We start from the raw sequence: 27,533 nt of genomic DNA on the forward strand, positions 1-27,533 counted from the left end.
AGTTTGTAAGAGCTGATGTCAGGGTTCGAGGCTGGCGCAAACCCCACAAAACGACTTAAACTAACTGTCAACAAAGCACGGTGCAAGCTGGTAGTGGCTGTATTATGGTGTGAGATGTGTTTACATGGAATTGACTGGATCCTCTGGATTTTCGGCTACTTGGAGACCATTTTCAGCCATTCATGGATGTCAGTTACCAAAAAACGATGGAATCCTTACGGATGACAATGCGCCATCACCGGTTCACAGTTGTTCGCGATTTGTATGAAGAACATTCTGGACAAAGGTTTGTCCATCCAGATCGCCAGCCATGCATCCGATCAAACATTAATGAAACATAATCAAGAAGTCAGTTCGTACACAAAGTCCGGCACCGGCAACATCTTCGCAATTATGGACGGCTACTGATGTAGCATGGCTCAATATTTCCGCAAGGGACTTCCGACGACTTTTTGAGTACACGCCAGGTTGAATATCTGCACTGTACCGGCAAAAAGAGGTATGACACGATATTAGGAGGTATCCCACAAATTTTTTCACCTCGGTGTAAGTGGCAATAGTACAGCAGGAATGCACTCGGAAGAACTACTTCACTTGTACGTTGAGTGGTCGAGCGGTTCTAGGCGCTACAGTCTGGACCTGCGCGACCGCTACGGTCGCAGGTTCGAATCCAGCTTCGGGTATGGATGTGTGTGAAGTCCTTAGGTTAGTTAGGTTTAAGTAGTTCTAAGTTCTAGGAGCTGATGACCACAGCAGCTAAGTCCCATAGTGCTCAGAGCCTTTTGAACCATTTTTTGTACGGAGAAGAACGGTATATAATAACGTGAGGCAGATTTGATGGAAGGGCGAAAACGTAAGTATATAGCGGAAAAAGGAAAGCATAGATGGTGTCAGAAATGTGGCAGAAGTACGTTTCTTTCTTTGAGCTAACGTTTCTTTCATCCTTGGCAAAGATTTGTTTGAGTGGAAAATGCCAAACTGCAAACCAGCCTACGTTAAAGTACAGGTGATCCTATAATCTTTCAGATTTTTTCGGTGTTATTGATTAATAGTGTGCTTCTTAGTATACAGCCAACTTTCACATCCATTTCTGCACAACACTGGGCGACCTAGTATTACTTTAAGTGATCAGTGTCTTGCTGTTATGTGTACTTGCGGCCTGGACACCATCCGGGCTGTAAATTATTCTAGGTGCCCTGCCGCTACTTGTAGAAAAGTTGGACTCCAAACACCCCCTACGCCCTCTTTTGTTACTCAGACACCGTGGGGACCGGCACTTGATTTATTAAGATCTCGCTCACCATCAACTCCACCAGAGATGGGACACGCTATAACATGTGCATTTCAGAGAACATTAGTGCAGGCTCTGAAGATGGTTCAAATGGTTCTGAGCACTATGGGACTCAACTGCTGTGGTCATTAGTCCCCTAGAACTTAGAACTACTTAAACATAACTAACCTAAGGACATCACACACATCCATGCCCGAGGCAGGATTCGAACCTGCGACCGTAGCAGTCGCACGCTTCCGGACTGCGCGCCTAGAACCGCGAGACCACCGCGGCCGGCAGGCTCTGAAACATAAAAAAGCTCAAAGCGCCCAGTGGGTGTCGTGAGCCGAACTCATCTACAAATAGCGGCGTTGGACCCACATTAGTTCAGTCTGGTTAGGATCAAGGAAGGGAATACATATGATAGAAAACTCTCCGTACTTGACGCAGAAGTAGAACAGAATTTGGTCGAAATGTTTTCCAAAAATGGAAACAAGTCGTCTGTACATCCAGAAGGGCGCCGTCAATAGGAGGGCCTCTGTAACTGAGTGAGATAATGTTATTTTGCCGTCTTTGTATAATACCTCCATGTGATGAAACGTCTTAGTGTATGAGTGGTGCTTTTACATCACGTGCTTATTTATACACAAAAAAGTGCATTATACAGTTTTCGCTGCTGCAAGATGATAGCAGCCTGTACTGGAGCACAATGGAGCGGATTATTCGTCGGTAACACCACAAGGAAATTTCATCAGATGGGAAAACACAACGTGAAATCTAATATCAAGCGTGAACTAGCCGTCTGAAGATCAACCTGTCGATTACAAACCGGTAACGGCGCTGTTTAAATACATAAATAGCATTGTAAAAATTGGCTGATTGCTGTAATCTTCTGTGTAAGAGTCAACCTATACGCGAGAGGGTTCTACGGTGGTAGATGAATGTTGTGTCACGTACGACGCTTCCAGTTCATCGTCGGCAGCTTTTACTCTTGAATTTCCCTGCATTAAATGACTGTGGGTACTGTTTCTAGTTGTTATTTCTCTGAATAAAGGTTGTAGTACGTTAAGCTATAAGTACTTTTGGCTTAAAGGAGGACACTCAACGAAAATCAGAAGCGCTGAGTTGTCTATAGACATACACAAATGAAAGAAAGTGTTTCAGCTTTCGAAGTTATCATTTCCATCCCTTAACGAGTTACGGGAAAACACACACACACACAGTCACACACTCACACACACACAGTCACATGCATACGCACGCCTATGCCCCTACATGGTACCAGGTGAAGCGGGTGCGTGTGTGTGTGTGTGTATTTTATTCTAGCTCATCAAAGGGTACCTGCGAAAGCCAGCAAGTTTTCTCTCTTTTGTGATTGCGTATCGACAACTCAACGCTTCTGCTTTTCGGTGAGTGGTCTCCTTTAAGACAAAAGTATTTGAATTCTACAAGAACGTTCCTACAGAAGGCATAAACTGTTGGAAAAAATGTTCCACCTGTTCTTGTTGCACTAATTGCCCTCTCTTTTCGACACCATGCAGAGGCTGCAACTGATGAGTAGTTACAGAACTTCAATGTCGATTGTTTTCTGATTTCTGGTGGCATTAAAACGCAGTCGTGCTTAATGAAGAAAGAGCATTTCCGGATTAACCTAACCATCATGTACAGAATGCAATAGTCAGATGTAATACTACTGACTGTAACCATCCCTGAATTGCTCAGTTTATACGTTAATGTTACTTTACAAGGTTTCAGAATGAGTTTGAAGGCAGATCTGTTTACAGATACTACAAACATAACAGTCAGAAACGAATAATGACGCAATGATTCTCTCGCATTTATTTTCAAAGCTGCTCCAAAGTCGTAAGCCTTTTTCATGCCTAAAACCAATACGTCACTCTATCCAAGCAACGGGCCAAAGCGCCGTGCAGCGATGGTAGGTTGCCTACTGAAATACTGTTTGCCATGCATAGCCTGAAAACCGATGAAATATTGTGTAGATGGGCCTCCATTCATTAGGGAAGATACGAAGGCTGCGAACTTCACGGCGGTGAAATGAAATGCAAAGGAAACAGCGAGGAACATTGTGACTGCAGAATTCCTACTCTTTAGGTATTGTAGAGGAAGGTGGGAAGTAACTGTAGGAAAGAACATCCTTATGACTCTTCGGAAGTTGAACAAACAGTAGAAGGGAGTAGCCATCTGAACAAGTTTCTTCCCCTGGTCTACAGACATAACTGCCAAAGGACGTAAATTATCAATGCGCACATGCTCATTAATTCATTTATACCTGCAGATACCATTAAGTTCATCCAAACATGCCAGTAATTGTGTGCTAAAGAAGCTACTTGTTCAAGGTTTCTACGGTCATCTCTAGCGCTGAAAAAAGTATTGCATTCATAAAAGATAAAGTAGTCGTGTTACTTGACACTACTGGCGCCCTACATTCATCAAAAAATGAATTCTGTCAGGAAGGGTGCATGAGTTTGCCTGCTTGTTCGAATACTACGCATCATACGGAAAAAATTTGTGCAATTTTGCATTGTCTACGGATTCCCTGCGCATGAACGCAAATGTATTTCAACATAATTACTTTCTAAAAAAGTAGCTAATTAATTGTCTGATAAATTGACATGTAATGCAAATGAAATGATGGTGAGTGGGATTTGTAGCCACACATGTGGGTGGTTGAGAGTTCAAGGGAATGTTACGGTGGATTCCAGGAAAAAGAAAAACAAATATAATGACCCCATTTTGCTCTGTAACTGTACTTAAAATTGTGCTGTACGAGTTAAAAATATTTTTGTCTTAGCTGCGATTGACTACCAAACATTTTTCAGTAAAACTGGTTTGTTGATGGAGTGTAACACTCGTTAGTGTTTTCACATTGCACACGAACACTGTTAATAGCTCCACACTGATTAAAAATAAAATACATAGCATATTAACAACAATAATTGGCCAAAAATCCCGGAAGTAATATAACTACTTCGTTATTCTTCGTACACTACCCTTTAATATAGCGTGTGGATAACTAGTCAGGAGCCTCTTTGACACGCAATGCTGAATGAAATGAAAGCTTTGAAAGTGCAGTATAATTCCTAGAAGCTGTAGCATCAATTTGACAGTTTACAAGAGTTATGTTTGTGTTTCGACAAGTGACGAACAGTTGGCAGCCTGTTGTTCCAACACAGAAAAGGAAGCCCTTTCAATGTGAAGATGGCCGCCCCACTGTTGACTTGCATCGTGTTCGAACAGTAATCTAAGGAATGTTTTTTTGAGCAGTGAAGCAATTAAACCTTATGGAAATGAATCCTAGAATCAAAGCACAGTGATCTGTGCGTGGCTCTGCAGCAGGTGATCGAGTGGTAAGTTTTAAAAGGACGCAAATTCCGTGGAAGACGCGATGGGCCCGAGCCAAGCATATCACATACTGGCGAACGAAAACATTGCCGCTGTGGAAGAGCTAGAACAGGGAAACTCTCTAGTTATCGTAAACGAAATAGTCAGTACTTGTGGATACTAGTGTTGGTTCAGAAAACCATATTCTCCAACATGAACGTAAAATGGCTGGCTGCTGAATTGAGATGTCGTCGCAGCGATGCCTGTGATGCAGGTCGAAGGTATTGGATTTATGGACAAAATTGTTAAAGGAGATGAAATCTGGATTTACTCCAACCAGCGTGAAATAGAAAGGTAGAGAAAGGAATGCCGCTATAGCTCTTCAACAGGGCCAAAAAAATTCTGCTCTCAATTATCTGTAGTGAAAGTCATTTTCACCCTTTTTTGGGCTGTAAAATGGGTAATTTTGGAGCATGACATGGAAACTGGCTTAATAATGTCAAGTAAGTCATACTCAAATCAGATATGTATTAACTTTACTCCTGCAAGCATGAGACAGCTACGAAGACTTCTGACTAGAGGTGTTTTGTTGTAGTACAATATTTCTCCCTACGCTGTGCGTGCGTGCGCGCGCGTGCGTGTGTGTGTGTGTGTGTGTGTGTGTGTGTGTGTGTGTGTGTGTGTGTGTGTGTGTACATGGGTGCTGAATTCTGATACTGTCCTTTGAGTACTAGCAACGCTGGGCGTGAAATCTGAATGTTTGGAACACCCAGTTCAGTCATCAGACCTCGCCTAGAGTGACTTGCATGCTTTCGGACGGTTCAAACGATGGCTAGCATGTAGCTTCAGAAGCGATGAATATGTGAAAACAGCGGTGCACATCTGGTTGTATTACAAGCAAAAGAAATGTTCTCACGAGTTGTCCATATGCTTTCGAAGCGGTGGAATGCATGTGTTGAAAAATGATACTTTATTACTTCATTCGTATAACAGTAAATTATAATGGTTTTCTCTTGAACGACACATGTGGTTTGATTTAGGTTACACCAGCTGTTAATCTGCTGATGGACAGGGTTTAGCTTTGTTTTCAACCTTTTTTTTATACTGAGTCTTGTTTTTCATTGATTGCCCTGCGGTTTGTCTCTCAATGTAATTTAGCTCGTGACAGTTTTAATCTGTCATACTTGGATTATTTGGTAATGTCAATATCTGATCGTACTTACACCGTGAAGCCGCGCATTTTATTTCTGTATTCCGTCTCTCCGAAACATTCAAATATAGGGAGAGTTCTGCGCTCAGTAGCAAAGCCAGCAGAAATTCAGTTTGCTGTATGCCCTGCGCCTTTTTAGTACAGTATGGTGCTCTGCTCTTTTTCCCGGCATCTAATTAGCGAATATCTCTTTGATGACCTCTTCGCGGATGGTGAGCTACTTCGTTGCCGGTCGATCTCTATATTCCGCGGACCGGAATCCTCCGTTCATACTGTGGACGGGCCACACTGGGCGTTGCCCGAAAGCGCATTAGCGATAAAGCTGGGATTAGTGTGGCCGGCAGTTTTCAAGTGGAGTGCCGGGAGGGTGGGCAGGAGTGAGGGAGGGAGGGAGTTATTAAACGGCGCCTGAATGACGCAGGCGGACGTCCTATTGGCAGCGGGTTGTGCCCCACCACGTCGCCTTCATTAGGCGAGTTCCGCCAGCGCCGACCAATCCGTCTTTATTAAATCGCTACAACGTAATGAAACTTCAGGAGCCATCGGGAGGGACCGCTACCCGTATCTGCAAAATCTCCACCCCTCCTCGCCGTCGGTCACTGCAGCGGTACTCGCCGCGCGGGTGGCGTCTGCTGCGTCCTCTAATTGAGCCACGGCGGTTCGTCTTGCCTTCGCCCACAGCGCCGTCTTCAGACCTCCGGTCCCCTTCTCCTCTTGTAAACATTTTATTTCGCGCAGCTGTCGCCGAGGGGGAGACGGCAGCCAAGACGGGGCCTGTTACTCAGGGGCGGCGTGGCTTCATTAAGGGAGGCGGCCGAAATTAAAATGCAAATACAGCCAACGATATCGCGAAGGGACGGCTGCGCTAGTGGAGATCTCTGTATCGTTTAGAACGAAAACTGAGATAAACCACGAGCACTCACAATAAGGGAAATGCACTTATATCCTTGAGCGATCGCCACTGAACTGGCATTTACATCTGCATCCATACTCCGCAAGCCACCTGACGGTGTGTGGCGGAGGGTACCTTGAGTACCTCTATCGGTTCTCCCTTCTATTCCAGTCTCGTATCGTTCGTGGAAAGAAGGATTGTCGGTATGCCTCTGTGTGGGTTCTAATCTCTCTGATTTTATCCTCATGGTCTCTTCGCGAGATATACGTAGGAGGGAGCAATATACTGCTTGACTCTTCGGTGAAGGTATGTTCTCGAAACTTCAACAAAAGCCCGTACCGAGCTATTGAACGTCTCTCCTGCAGAGTCTTCCACGGAAGTTTATCTATCATCTCCGTAACACTCTCGCGATTACTAAATGATCCTGTTACGAAGCGCGCTGCTCTCCGTTGGGTCTTCTCTATCTCTTGTATCAACCCTATCGGGTACGGATCCCACACTGCTGAGCAGTATTGAAGCAGCGGGCGAACAAGCATACTGTAACCTACTTCCTTTGTTTTCGGATTGCCTTTCCTTAGGATTCTTCCAATGAATCTCAGTCTGGCATCTACTTTACCGACGATCAACTTTATATGATCATTCCATTTTAAATCACTCCTAATGCCTACTCCCAGATAATTTATGGCATTAACTGCTTCCAGTTGCAGTTTGGAACCTTCCGTTCCTCTAGAGACTTGCGGTACACGGCTGTTAGAAGGGGGCAAGTTCTTTCGCGTACTCTGTGTAGAATCGAATTGGTATCCCGTCAGGTCCAGTGCACTATCCCCTGTTGAGTGATTCCAGTTGCTTTTCTGTTCCTTGGGGACTTATTTCAATGTCAGCCATTTTTTCGTTTGTGCGAGGATTTAGAGAAGGAACTGCAGTGCGGTCTTCCTCTGTGAAACAGCTTTGGAAAAATGTGTTTAGTATTTCAGCTTTACACGTGACATCCTCTGTTTCAATGCCATCATTATCCCGGAGTGTCTGGATATGCTGTTTCGAGCCACTTACTGATTTAACGTAAGACCAGAACTTCCTAGAATTTTCTGCCAAGTCGGTACACAGAATTTTACTTTCGAATTCACTGAACGCTACACGCATAGCCCTCCTTACGCTAACTTTGACGTCGTCTAGCTTCTGTTTGTCCGAGAGGTTTTTGCTGCGTTTAAACTTGCAGTGAAGCTGTCTTTGCTTTCGCAGTAGTTTCCTAACTTTGTTGTTGAACCACGGTGGGTATAGGGAGACCTGGCAGTGAACAAATTTACGGAGAATCGTTAGGCGAGGCAGTCTCATCATCACACCAAGGTAGCGCAAACCTGTCCAATTTTATGCGTGCCGGCCTGCCGCACACATCTGCGTGCCTTGCAGTGTTGGAATGTGCGGACATTCACATTCCATGTGAACGACGGATCACAATGACGCACCCCGATACTCTACTGCCAGTCTGTGTTTGTAGTGCTGACACGCTCGTTCACTAGTTGGGATGCTCAAAGGCGTGTAGGCGTGTGCCCATTGGGTTCCCTGCCGCTTAACAGAAGACCTTAAAGAGCATCGAAGGACCATCTGTGCGTAATTGCTTGCACGTTACGAAGCTGATCGAGAGAATTTTTTGTCGAATGTCGTCACAGGTGATGAAACCTAGGTTCATCACATCGAACCGGAAACAAACGGCAATCCATGGAACTGTGCCACACCAACTCTCCCTCGCAGAAAATTTTGAAAGCTGTAACCTTAGCCGATAAAGTCACGGCGACCGTCTTCTGGGAATCTGAAGGGTTTCTTCTGTTTGAGTGCTCCCTCATGGTGCGACGGTGCGACGATCACCTTCATCATGTGCGACAAAAAAAAAAAAAAAAAAAAAACGTCTGCGCAGCCGAGACGAACACTCAAAACTTCATTGAACTGTTTATCCTCATCCACCCTACAGCCCGAATCTCGCACCTCCTGATTTACATGTGCTTGGATAAATGAAGGCTGCAGTCGGTGCTAAGTAGTACGTGGATGTGAGGAGATTATTAACGCAACAAGACGCTGGATTCGGTCTCGAGCAGTACACCACCATGGTATACAACCGAGCGAGGTGGCGCAGTGGCTGGCACACTGGACTCGCATTCGGGAGGACGACGGTTCTAACCCGCTTCCGGCTTTCCTGATTTCAGTTTTCGATGATTTCCCTAAAACGCTTCAGGCGAATGCCGGGATGATTTCTTTCAAAGGGCACGGCCGACTTCCTTCCCTATCCTTCCCTAAACCGATGGGACCGATGAACTCGCAATTTAATCCTCTCCCCAAAACCAACTAACCAACCAGCAGGACATACAGGGCCCACGGTAGGGTGGTGTAAGGCCTTCAGATTGATCGGAGATCATGTTGAACAGTAGGGTTTTGTAGTAAAAAGAGTAGGGAATAATATGGTGCACTTTAATCCTGAATAAAACCAACTTCCTTTCAGAAAAAAAGAAAAATTTGTTGCACTGCTTATAGAACACCCCTTGAAATTAAACGAATCTCAAAATTATTCTATATTTTTTGACGTTGGTGTTCTGGTTCAAAGTATTTATGAGACGCCCTTCTTATAGCGTTCTTTACTGTTATTTCTCCTTTCAGTTAGTGGCGGACAATCTTTGTGACAAAGTGACAGGCAGTCACAGTGCCCTCAATTCGGTACTTGTCTTCACGGCTTTTTGAAAGTAAAAGCGGAACATTCGAGTACTACAGAGATTCAGATTGGTAGCTTCGTATAAGTCGACAGTTTACTTCAAGTCCTCTCAGCTCCCTTAAAGCTCCTTACCAAAAGTATGAAACAATATGCAAATATTCAAACCCCATTTTCTCTCCTAGGCTCTACAATCGTTGTTTCATGTTCTATTGGCCGATATGAATCAGTAAAAATACTTGATGCGTTGGGAAATAGTTCATAATACATCGTAATAAATACCTACTTAGGTTTGTCTGTCGATGCCAGTTTCATGCCTTATGTGATCATAAATAAATCATCCGTTCATACTGCCAACAGGCACACATGGCACACAAAGCTCATATTTCACGTTGCTGGTGGCTTGGAACGATCCGTTAATCTGACATTAAACGTCTGACATTCAATTGATATTGCGGTCCACGACGTAATAGTACATTGTATGGAGATAAGGACGAGGAGGTACATACACGTATCAATGAGGAACCACAATCATAAATTTGTGTTATAATATCTACGTGATCCGTATAGAATTGAACCTAGGGTTTTTACTGTCGATACTTGAATAGGACTTGTCACATAACGCTCGTAACACACAGACAAAAGCGACACTCATTCTTCCACAGAATGTTTTATTACGCAGTGCCAGTTTCTATTTTTTATAGAATTATTTATACACGTGTGGCTGCTCGTAGAAGTGCTTCAGATGGCGAGAGGAAGAGAAAGAAGGAAACTGAAGTAATGACCAATAAGCATACGAACTGACTTTAAGGGGCCACATACACAATTAAACAGGCAGGAGATGCGTAAGAGAAATTTACAAAGTAATAAACCGTAATAAACATCCGTTTAAGTGTTTCTGCGTGTCGATGCCTGTTACATGTCTAACGAGATTATTAATTAAAAAGAAAAATGCATTATTAATTAACTCCTGCAATTACTTTAGTGTTTGATGCCACCTTAACTTCCTTAAATTTAAAAAGAGTATTCCACCTTTCCATAGTTACAAGATTCCGGAGACAGAAGCAAAGTTTATTTAATTTATTATCCAACTTCCACAGCGTTTCCGACATTTTCTTGGAAAACCAACTGTCACCGTAATCGTATTTGTCTTGCACTCTCGGACACTCGTGTGTGTGTGTGTGTGTGTGTGTGTGTGTGTGTGTGTGTGTGTGTTGTAAAAGGGGAGCGAGGTTCTGTATATGATAAAGAACTTTCCCCTTTCTCTCTGTCTTACCAACCGTGTTCACCATTTAGGTTGCGTACAGAATGAAGAAATGAGTAAACGAAAAACAAACGTGGTTAATAGACTAATAAGCCTAGTTACAGAGATTGAGCAGCTACGCAATGTGATATTAGCAGTTGCAATCTCGTTTGATAATAGCAGGCTTCGTAGGGGCCCAACTTCAATTTCGGTAAACTTGCTTTCCAATTTGGGAGGGTCGTAATATCCATCGTTTATACTCAGACGCCGCACTGTACAGGATCACATCACGACAGGTGACCCTGAAACTTGATGAAGATCTAAAGATTCCAGTTTGAGAGTTTCTCGGCTCGTCGAAGTTAAGGTTGTTAGAGAGAGTACCAGCTAAGGATTTTGAACAATAGGGATATTAAGCGGTCTAACATTCTACACAATCTCACCCTATGAGACAACTCTTCCTATGAATCTATACATGACATAAGACAAATTAATTGAAAAGTCACCCAATACTGTTTAAGAGCGCCGCTTGATCCCAAAACAGCGTAGATTCTTCTAAGTATAAATACAGTTTCCGAACAGTAATCTGCATTACATTAGAGCATTCTTCGTAAAGAGACAATTCTGTGAGAGAAACAATACCCATCTCTGGGTATGTAACGTCGGCTACATTGACACTATAATATTCGAACCCGGTGAATAAGGAAACCAGAGACAACGTATTATTACATCTCCATTCTCATAAAACCTTCATAAGTCATTTACAGTAGTTAGGATTTGGGGGCATCAGCATCGTGGGTGATGTAAACAGTCCACTGCCGGAACCGATGTTTGGACCACTAAATGTAACTGCAGTGTACGCATCGTCTTTCTTTTCTGTAGGTTCTTAGGACACACATTGAGAAGAAACAGAGTGAAAATTTACACTCATGATCCACATTCAGGTTTTCCGTGGTTTCAGTGAATCGATTGAGGCAAATGCTGCGACGTTTCTTTTGAGAAGGACACGGCCGATTTTCAGCCTCTTATTTGTCAAGTAATCTCCAATGACGTCGTCGTCGATACGACACACCAAACCCAGTCCTCCACCTTTTGGTGGTGTATGTTTTTATTTCGTTGCGCCACTGAAGCCTTTACGTTGCAGCTAGTTGTGTTACATGATGTTTCACAGTGATTATTGTTTCAAGTAGTTACCTCCGCACTGCTCTCTTAGACACTTCGTTGTCTAGACGTTTATTAACCTCAGCTTTAATTTCCGTGCCAGTGATTTTCTTATCGGGGATACGAAAAGCCTTGCACATTTTTCTCATGCCTGCCTCTGCCAGTTTCATTTTTTTTTTCAAAATTCCAATGGGGTAACTTCGATCCATTTGTGGCTAGTAGAAACTATAGCTACTACTGTATGCCAGTGCATAATTCAGTTTTTTTCCCACTTGTTTCTCTCGTTGGTTGTCTAATTTTTAACCCAAACAAACTATTCAACAGCTGGCGAAAACTCTCATTTATCATTTCCCAACACAGAAAGCGTGCAGTTCAGTGGCTGAATTATGAGGATGTAACACCTCTAGGATTAACCGTCTGTAGAAAATAACATTCTACATCAACGTATGTCCCATTTTATTTATTTTAGAATGAAACGGGTGCAATTTTTTTCACGAAGAGCAGAATAAAGTTATTACGACACAAATGAAACTGGTGTGTCCTAAAACAAAGAATCGCGTCAATATAGTCAGAGTAGAAAAACTGATTGTCACAAGACAGAACGGAAATTCATCCTGATAATTGTTGGATAGCCACAAGTCTGAAGACAGTTAAGTTGACGAGGCCAATAAGAGAGACATAAACACAGAATTACCAACGGCTGAGAAGTATACCGCTGTACGAGCGATCAAATGTAATGAATTTCATTTACCTATGTAAGTAGATTCTCAGTGTCTGTAATCTTTCAGCCTTGGAAAAATATCAAGTCTTTGGAAATAACAATAACCGAGCGTGGTGGTACAGTAATGAGATTGAGACTCGTATCCTTGAATACAGTGATTCGAATCTCCGCTGATTCCTCAGTCTTGGGTTGCCCACTGTGATTTGAGGCGATGACTGGGATGATTTCTTCGAAAACGTAAGGCCGATTTCCTTCCCCAATCCACGATTGTGCTCCGTCCGTAATGAAAACATCGTCGAGAGGATATTAAACCCATTATTTCATACTTTTCCAGAAGCTATGAAAAACATGGAACTATGAAGGAAAGAAGGGTCACTTCAGAGATTCGGCAGTCGATCTCAGAGAGTCCCGGATGAGAGCATTTGTTACGAAGAGTAGATCAGAAGATCGAAAAGAAACAGCATCACAACGGACACTGCAGTGCTGGTAGCATAAGAGGTTCATCGGAACGTTCATTTGCTTCGCGTTGCTACAAGATCATCTTTGTCCCCCTCCTCCTCTTATGAGGATGAATTTGTGATCATCAGAAAGAAGGAATATAAAATTTTAACGTATTTATGAGGTCACTAGAGACGGCGCCCGAGCTCGGATAGAACTGGATAGAAAATACACTTACCCAAATAACAGAGAGGTCAGTTCGTGAAGAGGATCCTGCACGAGCAACACTTCCGCCAAGTATGGGCGGCTATACAGGCAGCATCGCACTATATTTCTGGAAGCGGCGTCCAAGGACTTGTTGAGTCCGTGCTATGTCGCGTTGCTGGACTACGTCGGGCAATAGGAGATCCGATACGATATTAGAAGGTATCCCCTGACTACTGTTACCTCATTGTAGATCTCCAAGTAATCAACAGGAATTTCTGTGTTCTATAATAAGTGCTCTGATAAATTCAGTGAGGTATTTATGACTTTCTTAACACTTTTACAATATGTTTTCGCTTAAAGAACTTAAAAAATGATGCTTGGAGTATCATTTATAATATGGAACCAAAGTAAATTTTCTGGTACTCCCGTACCTGTTACTGGCTTCTCGAAATTCCACTAGTGAATTTAGCACTTCCTGCTTACAACGCATTTATGTTGGCGGTTACAAGAGATTTTATCTTCCGTATAATACAGGTAATGAGGAAAAGAGGTCTGCTTTTAACTTTTCAGATTCGGCTGGCTATTTCATTCCTGTCCTTTAAGATTTTCCACCTGACAAAACAAGTCTTGCACCGGGGGAAAAATTAAGTGTATTAGTCCTCGACTGCGAACAATAACTCAGGACTCGCGGAGAGAGAAAATTATCTTCCGCTTCTCCGAGCCCCTTTGCTCCGAAAGATGCAGAATATTTGAATTTCTAAACTGTGCACGCTCGTATCTTTCTCATTTGCGGAGTCCTCCCTTGCACTCACAAATTATTTTTTAACGTCCCCATGAATACGTAATGAGCTGAAATTCGGCCGCCTGGGATGAGTTACGCACTGCAACGCTGGTCCCCATCCCAGGAGGCACGAAAGCTAGCTGAGATAAGCAGGTCTGAGGATTTCACAAGGAGGAGCTGGTTCAGCTGAGAATCCGGCGTTGCCTTCGAATTAAAAGGCAATCAAGATCCTATGATGAGATAGGAAATCGCACATATTTTTACTCTATTGAAATTTTTCCGTGGAATAACAGCGTAATGAATGTCATCATTTCAATGAAGATTCGGAATCATGAAGCAAAATGGGCCAGCTACTCAGGATGTGAGAACTTTCGTTACCGGGCACTTAATTTCGTGCTATGCTATATTGACCCAAGCTGAATTTCGCGAAAGAAGACAAGTTCGGGCATGCTAAGGGGACCATTGTTACAACTCGAGCAGTTCAGAATCACCGTATTCATCATTTACAAAAAAGAAAAAAAACCTATGCCTTGTCGTTGTCAACAGTCATTTCTCTTGGCAGCCGCTCTATTTTTTGCAATTTTCTCTTATTCGTTCTTCATAGTTGTGATTCTTGATATGAACCTGCTGAGGAGGCGATCGTGGTAAATACAACGGTTGTTGTCGAAAGAAAACTATAGTACTGATATTTTCTCTTTCGAGTCCTTCACAGTAAGAATGCTTCTTAATAACCTTCTTGACTTTCCTTCTCCAATAAAATTACGGTTGAGAACGATTTTAAGGACACTCTTTAACAGGATTAAGAATATTTGCTCTTCATGTTTCCTTCTTGTAATATTAGTCTCTTGATCTTCCTTTATGTCTAACTAAGCCTGGTCGTCATATACTGTATCAGCACTTACGGTGCATTTTCGTCTACGGTGAGCGGTTTCAACATTCGAAGTCGTATAGAAATAATAGACCATCTGGCTTGGTAATTATCTTCACATCCTTATTGGCAGAGAAATGGTAATTAAAATATCTTTCCTGTCTATATACGTTCATGTAGCAAAAGAGATCCTCCACGTAGTCGCCGTTGTGTACCTGCCACCATTAATACGGATCGACTGTAGGTAGCATGGCTTAGCACTTGCTTTATTTTACTCGAGCCATTTGTCATATTTTCTCTTATGAATTCGTAATTAGACCTTATATAAGATACTTAAACTACTGTGTAACTCAATCCCTTTGCTTGCAGATGATCGTCTATGCGCAAAAAATTTGTTTATTGTCGAGTAATTCTTGATACATAGCGTTTGATTTGTTAGAACAGCATATATAAAGAATTAACGAGCTGAAGCTCTAAGCCAATAAGTTTGTGTGTGTGTGGGTATAACACTTTGAGTCATATGTGATACAAGGAATCTAGCCGAGTGACGCTGAAAATAGATTCCCGTCCGCAAGGAGAAAAGTTGTAGAAAGAGCTATGTTGTGGTTATTGTTTTTCAGTAGTTAAACAACAGTACATTTAAGATTCATCATTATTTAATCCATAAAATAATTATGAAGCGCACGTAATGTAGATGTTTCTCCTTACTAGAGTAAACTATTAAAAACATTGTTCTTCAGTAACAGACGATATTCGGGAGGTAATGACAGCTTTTGTTTGAAACACGCCTCTCTTCCCTCTTAATGTTCCTCAAAGTCACTTCTGAATTATTAAAAAATTTAACGCTAAGAATCATTGTAATCTGTTGACTTGTGTTGTATGTCCTACGTAAGTTCATAGACTGCACTGCCGGAAAAAAATAGTACATCCTTTATGACGTTTCCAGTTCATTCAAGATTTATTGTTGCGACATTGCCTATTGAGTATGGTTACATTTACAGATTTATAGCGCAAGCGTTTCAGAGGCACTGGGTATCGACCCACTCTGAAACACTCATATTAGTATGTGGTGTAGCCTCCAAGGGCCCCAAAGCAGGTGCTCACTCCGGCACCCGGTTGATCCTACAGATGGCGAATACTCTCTTGGGATTCGTTACTGCAAGCCTACTCGACCTGTTCACATAGTTCTGTAAGAATTGTTGGTTGTCAAGTCATACGACTCACTTCTCGTCCCATCACATCCCACGCGTGGTTGGCTGCAGAAAAGTCAGAAGTTGGTGATGGCCAGGGAAGTCGTAGCACGTCTTGTAGAACACGTTGCATTTCATGGGCAGTGTGTTGACGACCTTTATCCGGTTGGAACAACACATAATTCTCCTGCTGCAAAATAACGAGTCTAAAAACATTCTGCACGTACCGACCTCTGGTTAGAGTCTTCTCCAGAAACACCAAAAGTGAAGGAGAGTAGTTTATCGCACCCCAACAACAACGCCTGGGGTGACTACAGTGTACCATGGAGAAATTCACTCTAGACGCTCATCATGTCTACATCGTAAGCGCAAACGACCATCACTTCGCACACGCAGAATCCACTTTCATCGCTGGAGACCACGGCGCGCCATTTCATCTTCCAACTGATCCTCTGACGGAACCAGTCGATTCGTGCACTTCGACGCTGCGACGTCAGTGGGAGATAGATAGAGGTAAGCGTGTCCCTAGTCACACTGCTAACAACCGGTTATCAACGGTTCATGTGCTCTCATAAGTCCTCTTTCCTATTCTGAGTGAGCACTGCGGTCTGCCACTGCTGCCCTTACAATACGACCATCGTATCGGGCGTCTGTGCTACGTGGACGTCGAGACCATTGTCTCCGAGTGTGAGAATATCCTATTGACCACCAACACCAACATCGTTACACAACTGACGCAGCCCGTCCAACTTGGATGGCATTCTCCTAAAAGATCATTCTGCCTGTTGGAGGCTAAACTCTGACATCTTTCTAACTCGCTCAGCCCGCTGTAGGAGACACGAGTGTGTCTTCGTGGCCTGGTTGTCTGGTAAATTTTTCATAATGCGGCGCCACAGTCATAATATATTTCTTTAAAGTCAGTACCGCCATTAGACTGTTGTTTATTTACAATGTCACATTTACACTTGCACAGTCATGATTTCGGCTTCAAAATACCATTATAAAGTGTTTTCTGAAAGCAGGTTAGACAATAACAGTGAAATACATAACAGCGACATAACCCTATAATAATCCATATCTGTAATGCTTACTTCCAGATATTGTAAATTGCCTAAGATGGAGTACTGTCGTACTAAAATACACCATTAGACACATTGTCTAAGAGTCAATATTTCTTGCAGATCCTACTGCTTTGCTTCATTACTGAGTACACCATCTTGATTGAGTGACAGTTGCCGAAGAGTCAAATTGTCGTAGTCAAAGAAATTCATGTTACAAGCAGGTGACCTTTCTTTCTAGTTCAAAAATGGTTGAAATGGCTCTGAGCTATATGGAACTTAACATCTGAGGTCATCAGTGCCATAGAACTTAGAAGTACTTAAACCTAACTAACCTAAGGGCATTACACACATTCATGACCGAGGCAGGATTCCAACCTGCGAGCGTAGCGGCCGCACGGTTCCAGAATGAAGCGCCTGGAACTGCTCGGCCACACCAGCCGGCTTTTTTTATAGTCTTTCGACTCAGTGTCCGGTAGGATAGGAAAGGTTAGGAACAATTTATTTTCATTGGTGGTTGTTACATTTTTGCAGTACTTGTTTATCTTACGCAACTTCATTGTATACTAAGGTAAACAGGTACTCCAAAGATGTAACAACCACCAAAGAAAATAAATTGTCCTACCGGATACTAAGCCCAAAGACAAAAAACAAGAAAGGTCACCTGCTTCTAACAGGAATTTCTTTGACCAAGACAATTTGACACTTACCTAACTGTCATTCAGGCAAGATGGTGTACTCAGTAATGGAACAAAGCAGTAGGCTCTGCCAGAAATTACGACTCTTAGACAATGTGTATAATAGTATACTTTAATACGACAGTATACCATCTTAGGCAATTTATAACATTTGGAAGTAAGCATTACAAATATAGATTGTCACACGGTTATTTCACTTCTTATGTATTTAACTGTTATTATCTAACGTGCTTCAAAAAACACTTGATAATACTATTTTGAATCCGAAACCATGATTGTGTATGTGTAAATGTAACACTGTAAATAAACGACAGTCTAATGGCGGTACTGACTCTAAAGAAATGGTTGTCTAGGTTGTAACACACTGCGTCTTCTAGTTGTGAGCATTCCCTATTAAAGAGTAGACACATATGGCGCTCTGGTACCCACGCCAATACGCCCGCTGTTGGAGGATGACGTTGAAACCATTATCACTGCATCTACTGTCTCCCATGTGACATATGCCGTCTTTCCGGTTGTATTAGCTTTTTCGGTAGTGCGTAAGTTTAGATTAACAAAAAGCTTTCGCCTCACACGATGTTAGTGACTAAATTATAACTAATTTTCTCTTGCTTATAAAGTCAAGCGTAATAACCAGAGCAACTCAACTGGTAGAAGAATTACCCTCATGCAGGTGTGTGCCTGTAAATACAATGAAAGACGAAACTTTTACGCCTCTGTCTCCTAGCTTAAGAAAAGCTTAATCGCCTTCCCAGAATTAACATGTACCCGCTTTAGCGAACACTTCTAATATAAATTAATCATCGCGGATATTTCTCAGCAGGTTAATTTATCCTGGCCACCTTACTGCTATTTATTATCCTCAGAGCGCGCACTCTGTAGTTCCGCAGCCAAGGACGTTTTTGCTTCGCAGCCTCATAATCTCCTTACCCCTGGCAAAAGAAATTAATGGCGCTCCATATCTTTTATTACGGGTTCATAACTCGACTTTCTAAATTGTGGTCTGTTGTAATTGCATTTTTAGTCCTTTTAATACCCGCCGCTGTCTTCCGCGCTTTCTTAACAAACAAAACTTCCCGGTGATAAAATGTTGCCGGCCCGAGTGGCGAAGAAAGAGCGGAGGTAGACGAGAAACGAGTAGTAACTGACAGCACCCGTCCCAGCAGGTATAATTCCATTTGTTAAATCTCTGTCACACCAGCAAGAGATTAAACAGTTAAGTAATTTCGAGTTGCTATAATTTATATTTCACACATCGATACACCAAATCTTATTGCTCTCAATAATTATCTTCATTTCTTAATTTTTATTTCTTTTTCGATACTTAATTTTCACTAAAGCAATTAGCAATGCCTCTTCACGGATTTCGCCATTTTTCGTGCAGTATTTCTTCTATGGTGTCGTATACAGCGTGTCCCAGAATTTTAATGTTCAAATTATTGTTATGACACAAGGTTTAAAAATGAGTGATGTGGCATGTGGAACTAATGATCGCAAATATTTACATTTTTACTAACACAACATTAATTAATGCCTATAGCAGCTGTTCAAAGAGAAGAATGCAGTCTTAATTAATGTTCTGCAATGGCGTTGAACAGCCCATCAACAGAACTGAAATAGGAGTTCTAATACATCTGAAGCCATTGTTTGCACACTTTTTTTATGATACCGGCTTTGTTATTGCACCTCCACTACCTTGTAGTCTTCTAATGCATCTCAGAGGCAAATTTATGGCCGCTGATTGGTGAGTATTCCGTAGGCTCAAATTATATTTTGCTAACAATTCTTTGTCGAAAATCTAGGCCAACGGTCTATGTTTCGAACAATCCGATTTTGTATAGACTATCGAGGGCATTAAATTTATTCGATTTACTAAATATAGACAAGAACACTCTTAATTTATTTATTGCCGTTATTATAGTATTGGCTGCACACGCCTACCATCAGCGTCATCCTGCATCTCATGTATCCTGGATTTTTAACACATGCCAGAAACGTTTGCCGATAAGGTTCGCATAATTATCTAATTAGAATAACTCCTGATGCGAAAGTTTTATCTGATGGCTGGGCTCTATTTCCTATTGCATCATACATTAATTGCATGTGTCCACGTACCTGTTAGAGGTTGTGTTCCACTTTCAACAACCAGTTTTGAACTATAAATAGTGTAGTCTACACCACCAACATCGATGTGTCAGGTAACTGTCTGTCATAAATCATAAGAATATTGCAAACACGTAACTCCCACGTGATCATCATTATAGACGTTGTACCGCACTTTAATTTCCGATCTTTGTATCCTGACACAAAAGAAATGTTTTTGAATCCTAACTCTTTTTGCACGAACCGAATCTTGAAAGTCTTTGGACTCTCTGATTTTTAACTTTCTGCCAAAAGCATCAGCCTTTTGAGCGACATACACTCCTGGAAATTGAAATAAGAACACCGTGAATTCATTGTCCCAGGAAGGGGAAACTTTATTGACACATTCCTGGAATCAGATACATCACATGATCACACTGACAGAACCACAGGCACATAGACACAGGCAACAGAGCATGCACAATGTCGGCACTAGTACAGTGTATATCCACCTTTCGCAGCAATGCAGGCTGCTATTCTCCCATGGAGACGATCGTAGAGATGCTGGATGTCGTCCTGTGGAATGGCTTGCCATGCCATTTACACCTGGCGCCTCAGTTGGACCAGCGTTCGTGCTGGACGTGCAGACCGCGTGAGACGACGCTTCATCCAGTCCCAAACATGCTCAATGGGGAACAGATCCGGAGATCTTGCTGGTCAGGGTAGTTGACTTACACCTTCTAGAGGACGTTGGGTGGCACGGGATACATGCGGACGTGCATTGTCCTGTTGGAACAGCAAGTTCCCTTGCCGGTCTAGGAATGGTAGAACGATGGGTTCGATGACGGTTTGGATGTACCGTGCACTATTCAGTGTCCCCTCGACGATCACCAGAGGTGTACGGCCAGTGTAGGAGATCGCTCCCCACACCATGATGCCGGGTGTTGGCCCTGTGTGCCTCGGTCATATGCAGTCCTGATTGTGGCGCTCACCTGCACGGCGCCAAACACGCATACGACCATCATTGGCACCAAGGCAGAAGCGACTCTAATCGCTGAAGACGACACGTTTCCATTCGTCCCTCCAGTCACGCCTGTCGCGACACCCCTGGAGGCGGGCTGCACGGTGTTGGGGCGTGAGCGGAAGACGGCCTTACGGTGTGCGGGACCGTAGCCCAGCTTCATGGAGACGGTTGCGAATGGTCCTCGCCGATACCCCAGGAGCAACAGTGTCCCTAATTTGCTGGGAAGTGGCGGTGCGGTCCCCTACGGCACTGCGTAGGATCCTACGGTCTTGGCGTTTATCCGTGCGTCGCTGCGGTCCGGTCCCAGGTCGACTGGCACGTGCACCTTCCGCCGACCACTGGCGACAACATCGATGTACTGTGGAGACCTCACGCCCCACGTGTTGAGCAATTCGGCGGTACGTCCACCCGGCCTCCCACATGCCCACTATACGCCCTCGCTCTACGTCCGTCAACTGCACATACGGTTCACGTCCACGCTGTCGCGGCATGCTACCAGTGTTAAGGACTGCGATGGAGCTCCTTATGCCATGGCAAACTGGCTGACACTGACGGCGGCGGTGCACAAATGCTGCGCAGCTAGCGCCATTCGACGGCCAACACCGCGGTTCCTGGTGTGTCCGCTGTGCCGTGCGTGTGATCATTGCCTGTACAGCCCTCTCGCAGTGTCCTGAGAAAGTATGGTGGGTCTGACACACCGGTGTCAATGTGTTCTTTTTTCCATTTCCAGGAGTGTACATATCTTGCTTTTAGGTTGTGGAAACAGTGGTCTCTGTCAAGCTCGAAGTCCTTCAAAAGGAAAGAGTAAACGATAGAAATATCCCAGAGAGTATTGTGCTCGGAGAGAGCAAAAAGATAATTTTAATATACTATATTTCATTTTAATACATAATTAATTCGATAAGAGCAGTTGCGATATGTTGTATACAAGGCGTTCGTAAATTTCTTTCACAAACTTATAGGGCCTGTGGAGGGGAGTTAGTAGATAATATTTTGAAGTGGAACCCGTGTCCGATGGTTTCCATCTGGATGATTAACTCAACCACTTCTGCTTGAGAAACAGATTTGTGCATAACGCAGTACAATTATCAGTTAACAATTCGAAAGTAGACACCCTGTGTATACAGAGGCATATCCTTTAAACTACTATCTCATGCAGGTTAAGAGCAATGTCTTGCGGAATAGCGAATCTAATGATAGGAAGAAACATGTAGAAAAAGCAGGCTTGAGGCACGATCATCTGTAGTTTACTGTGAAGGAGGATTTCAAGTAGTGGGGCTTCTCTCAGAAGATATGACGTGTACTTGATTACTTCCCCTATGTCAGGGTCCATATTTAATGCGATTTACTAGGGAGGAATTGAAAAAAAATGATGATGTTTCGAAATTACGAAGACGTCTGTCCGGTCCTAGATATGTTGTTCCAAGAAAACCATTAAATTCCTTCGTTCGTTGTTGGGATTTTATTTTCACCGAGCAAACACTTATCGTTATGAGAAAAACTGTATTCAAGGGAAAAAGAGTCTCTTAAGCTTCCAAGAATGTGGTACTTTTACTTTCCTTCCTGATGGGACATAAGCAGAAATGATAAAACTTCAGAAATTGTGGTATTTACAGGAACAAATAGAGAATCTTCTTTCCCGTGCAGATCAGGGGACTGCATCACTAATTGGTGCACGTAATGTCGACAGGACGTCGTGCACCATTAGTCTTGCTACGGACTTCGTTATGCGTGCTAAGAACGATTCTTGAAAATACGTTGATGTGGGCAACGAAATTTTTACCCACTATTTCCACTGCATCCAGTAACCTGTGTCTGCGCCACATCTAGCTAGTAGAAACTTCAAGAAAGTGAAATTTACTGTCTAGGAATATGCAGTAAAGCGATTTAGAATACAATGCAATATCATCAGTACCTTAATACCTAATTTTACATTTAAATTTCTTATTGTACTGACAGTTTACGGTCGCCATCCACATATAAGGAATCATAAGAAATCATACTGTCTTAATTAAATTCGCGGTGTAGCCTGCTTGTGAAGTATTATTCAAACAATAGAAAATCCAAGGGGCCTTCAGCTAGCAGATAGTGTGGTCACGTGTATGCGAGCTGCGTTTGCGCGCGCGCTCGCGTTTGTGTGTGTGTGTGTGTGTGTGTGTGTGTGTGTGTGTGTGTGTGTGTGTGTGTGGTCTATTGTTGTGTGACAGTCTTTTTGTTGTGCCTCTGTGCGACGTAGCATGTCCACTGTATAATAATTTTGAAAAGTATTCCATCAGCAGAATCTTTTTCAAATTACATATGAAGGATGTTCCACTAATTATACTTGTGAGAAGAGTGTCGTATTGCTGTTCTTACCTTGAAGAAGACAGATGATGAAGACGAGGGGATCCATTGTTAATTCTTTTCCACTTGAAGGATGAGACACTTAGCACATTATCTGCACGCAGCCGCGTGTGGTCGACGGCTCCGGTAACCTGTTGGAAGAAGGACATACTAATTAATCCCCTTCTCTTAGTGAAACACTTGCAGAAATCAAAGTGCTAGTGTCCGAAATACAGCAAACTTGTCTTTTTTGTAGAATTCATCAACTCTAGAATTTTTCTCTATTACTGTGTCCTAAGCTACAGAAAATTTTTAAAATCTTTCCATCGCTTTCGAAGATTTTTAAACGGGTGTCTCCACTATTAACTCTACACGCCAAGAAACAGGATGGAGCACGCAGCTCGCAACAGTTTGGGGGTGATAGCAGAAGTTCTGCACAAGCTGTTTTTTTTTTTTTTTCCTTGCACAGCCAGTGTTAACACTCCGCATGGCCATTATGAGTGACATCAGTTGAAGGCAGCCAATTTGCGGAGGATACACTTACAATGGCGTGTTGAAAAGCAATGCCTCCGAATTTTTTATGTACTCCACTGCTGAGGTTTTCCATATAAAACAAACGTTTTTACCATTCTATATCTTTATTCTCTATGCCTGCATATTTGTAGCCCTCTGCTACTAGAGGGCTCCGAATTGTCTCGTGTAACACGATGGGTTGTAATGTAACTGTGACAGTGGGTGAAAAACTGGGTGCAGTAGTTCGGAGTGTTGATACACACATGGAGCACCCTCTCCTTCAGCATGACAATTCCAAACCACACATCAACGCTGCGACATCTGCAACAATCTACCGCCTTGAGTTCACTGTCATCCATCATTCCCCATTCAGTCCGGACTATGCCCAGTCCAATTTTCATCTGTTTCCAGAACAATTCATTCGAGAATTTCACTTTGATAGTGATCAAGCGGTGTAAGCAGAAGTAAAGTTACGGTTCCGTGAACAAAAGCCAAACACTCTACAGTGACGGTATAAACAAACTGGTTTCTCGTTGGGAGAAATGTGCTCATCACCGGGATGATTATGTTGAGAAATGTATGGACATGAAGAACAGAGGTATAGAATGTTAACAATAGTCGTTTTATTTAAAAAGTTTAAGAGTTTGAGTACAAAATATTCGGAGGCATTACCTTTAACCATACCCTCATATAACACGATCATCGAGCCTGTTCAAAACCCCACTGCTGGTGTTTTTACCAAAACCATCATCCCACAGTAGCGGACTTGCTAGTACTATGAGAGTGGAGAAAATAAAATATTTATCACTTCGAGCTCGTAAGAACTACTCAGCGAAATGCATCACTGATGACTCATTAATTTATGGAAACTCCACATTTCTTCAAGGACTAATGAAGGACAATTTTACTATGTTATACCTGATCAGTAGTAGATATTACTCATCCTTAGAAGAACATGAAGTAAAATATGAATGCCAAATATTCTCTAGAAGGCGAAATCTAATGATCGATTACTTGTTACCGAAAATGTGTCGCTCGTCAAGATCATAAGCATTCGGCACCACTTGAGTGATCGTGGTGTTTCGGCACAGCTCACAACTCACGTGCAAATTCATAGTACTTTGAGTTTTTTAAACAATTGGCAAGGTTTTATAACTGAAAAATCATTCCATTTTCAAGGACAAAACGGTAAAGTTGAATACTACATCTAGCCGTCTTTGTGACCGAGCGGTTGTAGCCGATACACTACGGAACCTCGCTGCTGCTACGGTCGCAGATTCGAGTCCTGTCTCGAGCATGGATGAGTGTGATGTCCTTATGTTAGTTAGCTTCAAGTAGTTCCCACTCTAGGGGACTGATGACCTTAGATGTTAAGTCCCATAGTGCTTAGAGGCATTTGAAGCATTTAAACTACATCTACATACATACTCCGCCAGTACAGCTCATGGTACAGGGTAAATCCCACCAATATTAAAGAATTCTTATCTCATTCCATTTGTCTATGTCACGCAAAAAATGACTCCTCTGAGTGTGCCTTAATCTCTCTTACCTAATTAATATGATTGCTACACGGGGCATGCGAAGTTCTCAGTATAATGATCACCAGACGTCGTCGAAAACAGGTCACCTAAATTGCCCAGTCTAATTAAGACTTACTACCAACTGAGAGTCAACCGAAGAAAGGCGAAAAGAGTAAGAGAACTGGGAACCACGAAATAGATACAGTAAAGGAATTCTGTACAGTGGTAGCAAAATTACGCATAACGGACAAAAGAAGGAGAATATAAGCCGAAGACCATCACGGGCCAAGGGCCCATTCTTGGACAAGATAAGTCTACTAGTGTCAAACATAGGCCTTAAGCTGAGGAAGAAATTTCTGAGAATTTACGTCTGGAGCACGGTAGTACATAGAATTGAGTCATGGACAGTGGGAGGACCAGAGCAGCAGAGAATTAAGTGTTTGAGAGGTAGGGCTGCAGAAGAATGTCAAAAATTAGGTGGACTGATGAATTACCTATGGAAAACACAGACATGAGCAAGGGACAGAATGGTAGGGCATCAGGGAGGAACTTGTATAGTACCTGAGGTAGCTGTAGAGGCTATAAACAGTGAGGACAGTGACTTGAATCGCCGGCCGGGGTGACCGAGTGGTTCTAGGCACTACAGTCTGGAACCGCGTGACCACTACGGTCGCAGGTTCGAATCCTGCCTCGGGCATGGATATGTGTGATGTTCTTAGGTTAGTTAGGTTTAAGTAGCTCTAAGTTCTAGGGGCTGATGACCACAGCAGTTAAGTCCCATACTGCTCTGAGCCATTTTTTTGTCTGGAATGTATTTAATTAAGAAATTCATTCGTGTGACTTTAGTTAATTTCGAATATAGTTAATGTTTAATATTTAATTTAACAATTAATTAATTTATAATTTTAATAGATAGAGTGATAATGTCAATTGGTAGAGGCGCCGTGACAGTGTGCCAAAGTAGCTATGCCAGAAATGGGAATGAGGCGTTATCTCTAAATCAAGTTTTCAAACATTATCCAGCATTTCTTGAGGAAGATAAGAGTGTGCACCAAGATTGTCCCATACCCTGACTCTGAACGAAAACAATGACGTATGGACTACTGCTGAAACTGGGCTAGAACGGAAATTGCGGAAAATGCTTTTCTGAGAACAAAACACGGGTGACGAGGCTTTATGTTACCAATACGACCCCACCACAAAACGAGAAAGTGCAGAAATTCAGATGAAAGTTCAGTGTTTTGAAAACATAACCGACATTCATGCCCACGTGACCTGTGGACGAACATCCCAAAGATGCACTTTCAGATATTTACACATGACTCAGTGCATTACACCGAAATGGAGGGAGAATATGTAGAACACCTGAAGCATTAGAACCAAAACCGTAACTCTGATTTTTTATTAACTGATTGTCGAAACATTTTGGATTGGCGGGATTGATGCAGACGAGGAAATGCGGATAGCGCAAATAAAGGCGACGGCCCACTGAGCGAAGGTGAGGTGCAGGGTACGTGCAGTGCGCTACTTACGGGCAGCGAGACGTCGCTGGAACACACGTCGAGTGGAGGAGACCGCGGCACTGAGGCGACAGCGGCGGAGGGGCAGAGCGTTCCGACTACCTGCGCTGCGCTGCGTGAGAGCGGTCCCACCAGGGCGCAGTGTTCCGGGCCGCGCCTGTCGCAACGTCAGCCTCAGAGGGCGCCGCGGATAGCATCGTGGCCCCGCCTAAGGCGCAGGGAGCAGCCAGCCGGGCTTCCACAGCTACACACTACGCGCTACGCGTTGGGCCTTGTGCGGCAGCGAGATACGCCGCAGAAGCCTTGAGCGACATCCGGAGGGCCACTGTGTCGAGGCAGACAATGGCGGTGGCGGCAGCAGATGCGTTGTCGCACAACGCAAGCAATTACCGGCGCACGGCGCCCAGTTAGGGCAACTCGCAGCCTCTGCACTATCAGATCGCTAGCTCCGAGAATGGTGCTTACTACTGGAAAGTACGACGGGTCGTCACAAAGTTTTATCACTACGAAAACATAAAGTGGAGATTCTTCTCTACGAATCAAAGCTTCAAAACATTGCCTCTTTTTTCGGACTGTCTACAGGCGTAATAATAATAACTAAAAGTAGTAGTGGGGATCACTGTAAAGAAACATTTCAGAAACTGGGAATCCTTACGGCATCAGGTGCATACATGTACCAACCTGTTGTTCACATCAGGGACAACATTACGACGTACTTCACTACTATAAGACGCGATCAGAAAGGTTCATTTTGAGGACATTGCTGCAGCATATACAGTAC

The 27,533-nt window shown here is 43.1% G+C and overlaps 1 protein-coding gene across 4 annotated transcripts in view; it reads right to left on the bottom strand.

The window, feature by feature from the left end:
* LOC126281458 (proline-rich protein 36) overlaps positions 1-27,533 on the bottom strand; it is a 795,503-nt gene that overhangs the window by 344,939 nt on the left and 423,031 nt on the right. For all 4 annotated transcript variants that reach the window (XM_049980446.1, XM_049980443.1, XM_049980444.1 and 1 more), the window contains one exon: positions 23,233-23,351. In XM_049980446.1, coding sequence (XP_049836403.1) covers positions 23,233-23,269 — 37 coding nt within the window. In that variant the 5' untranslated portion in view covers positions 23,270-23,351. The remainder of the gene's footprint in view (positions 1-23,232; positions 23,352-27,533) is intronic.

Source organism: Schistocerca gregaria, chromosome 7, assembly GCF_023897955.1.
Source record: "Schistocerca gregaria isolate iqSchGreg1 chromosome 7, iqSchGreg1.2, whole genome shotgun sequence".
Classification (NCBI taxonomy): Eukaryota; Metazoa; Arthropoda; class Insecta; order Orthoptera; family Acrididae; genus Schistocerca; species Schistocerca gregaria.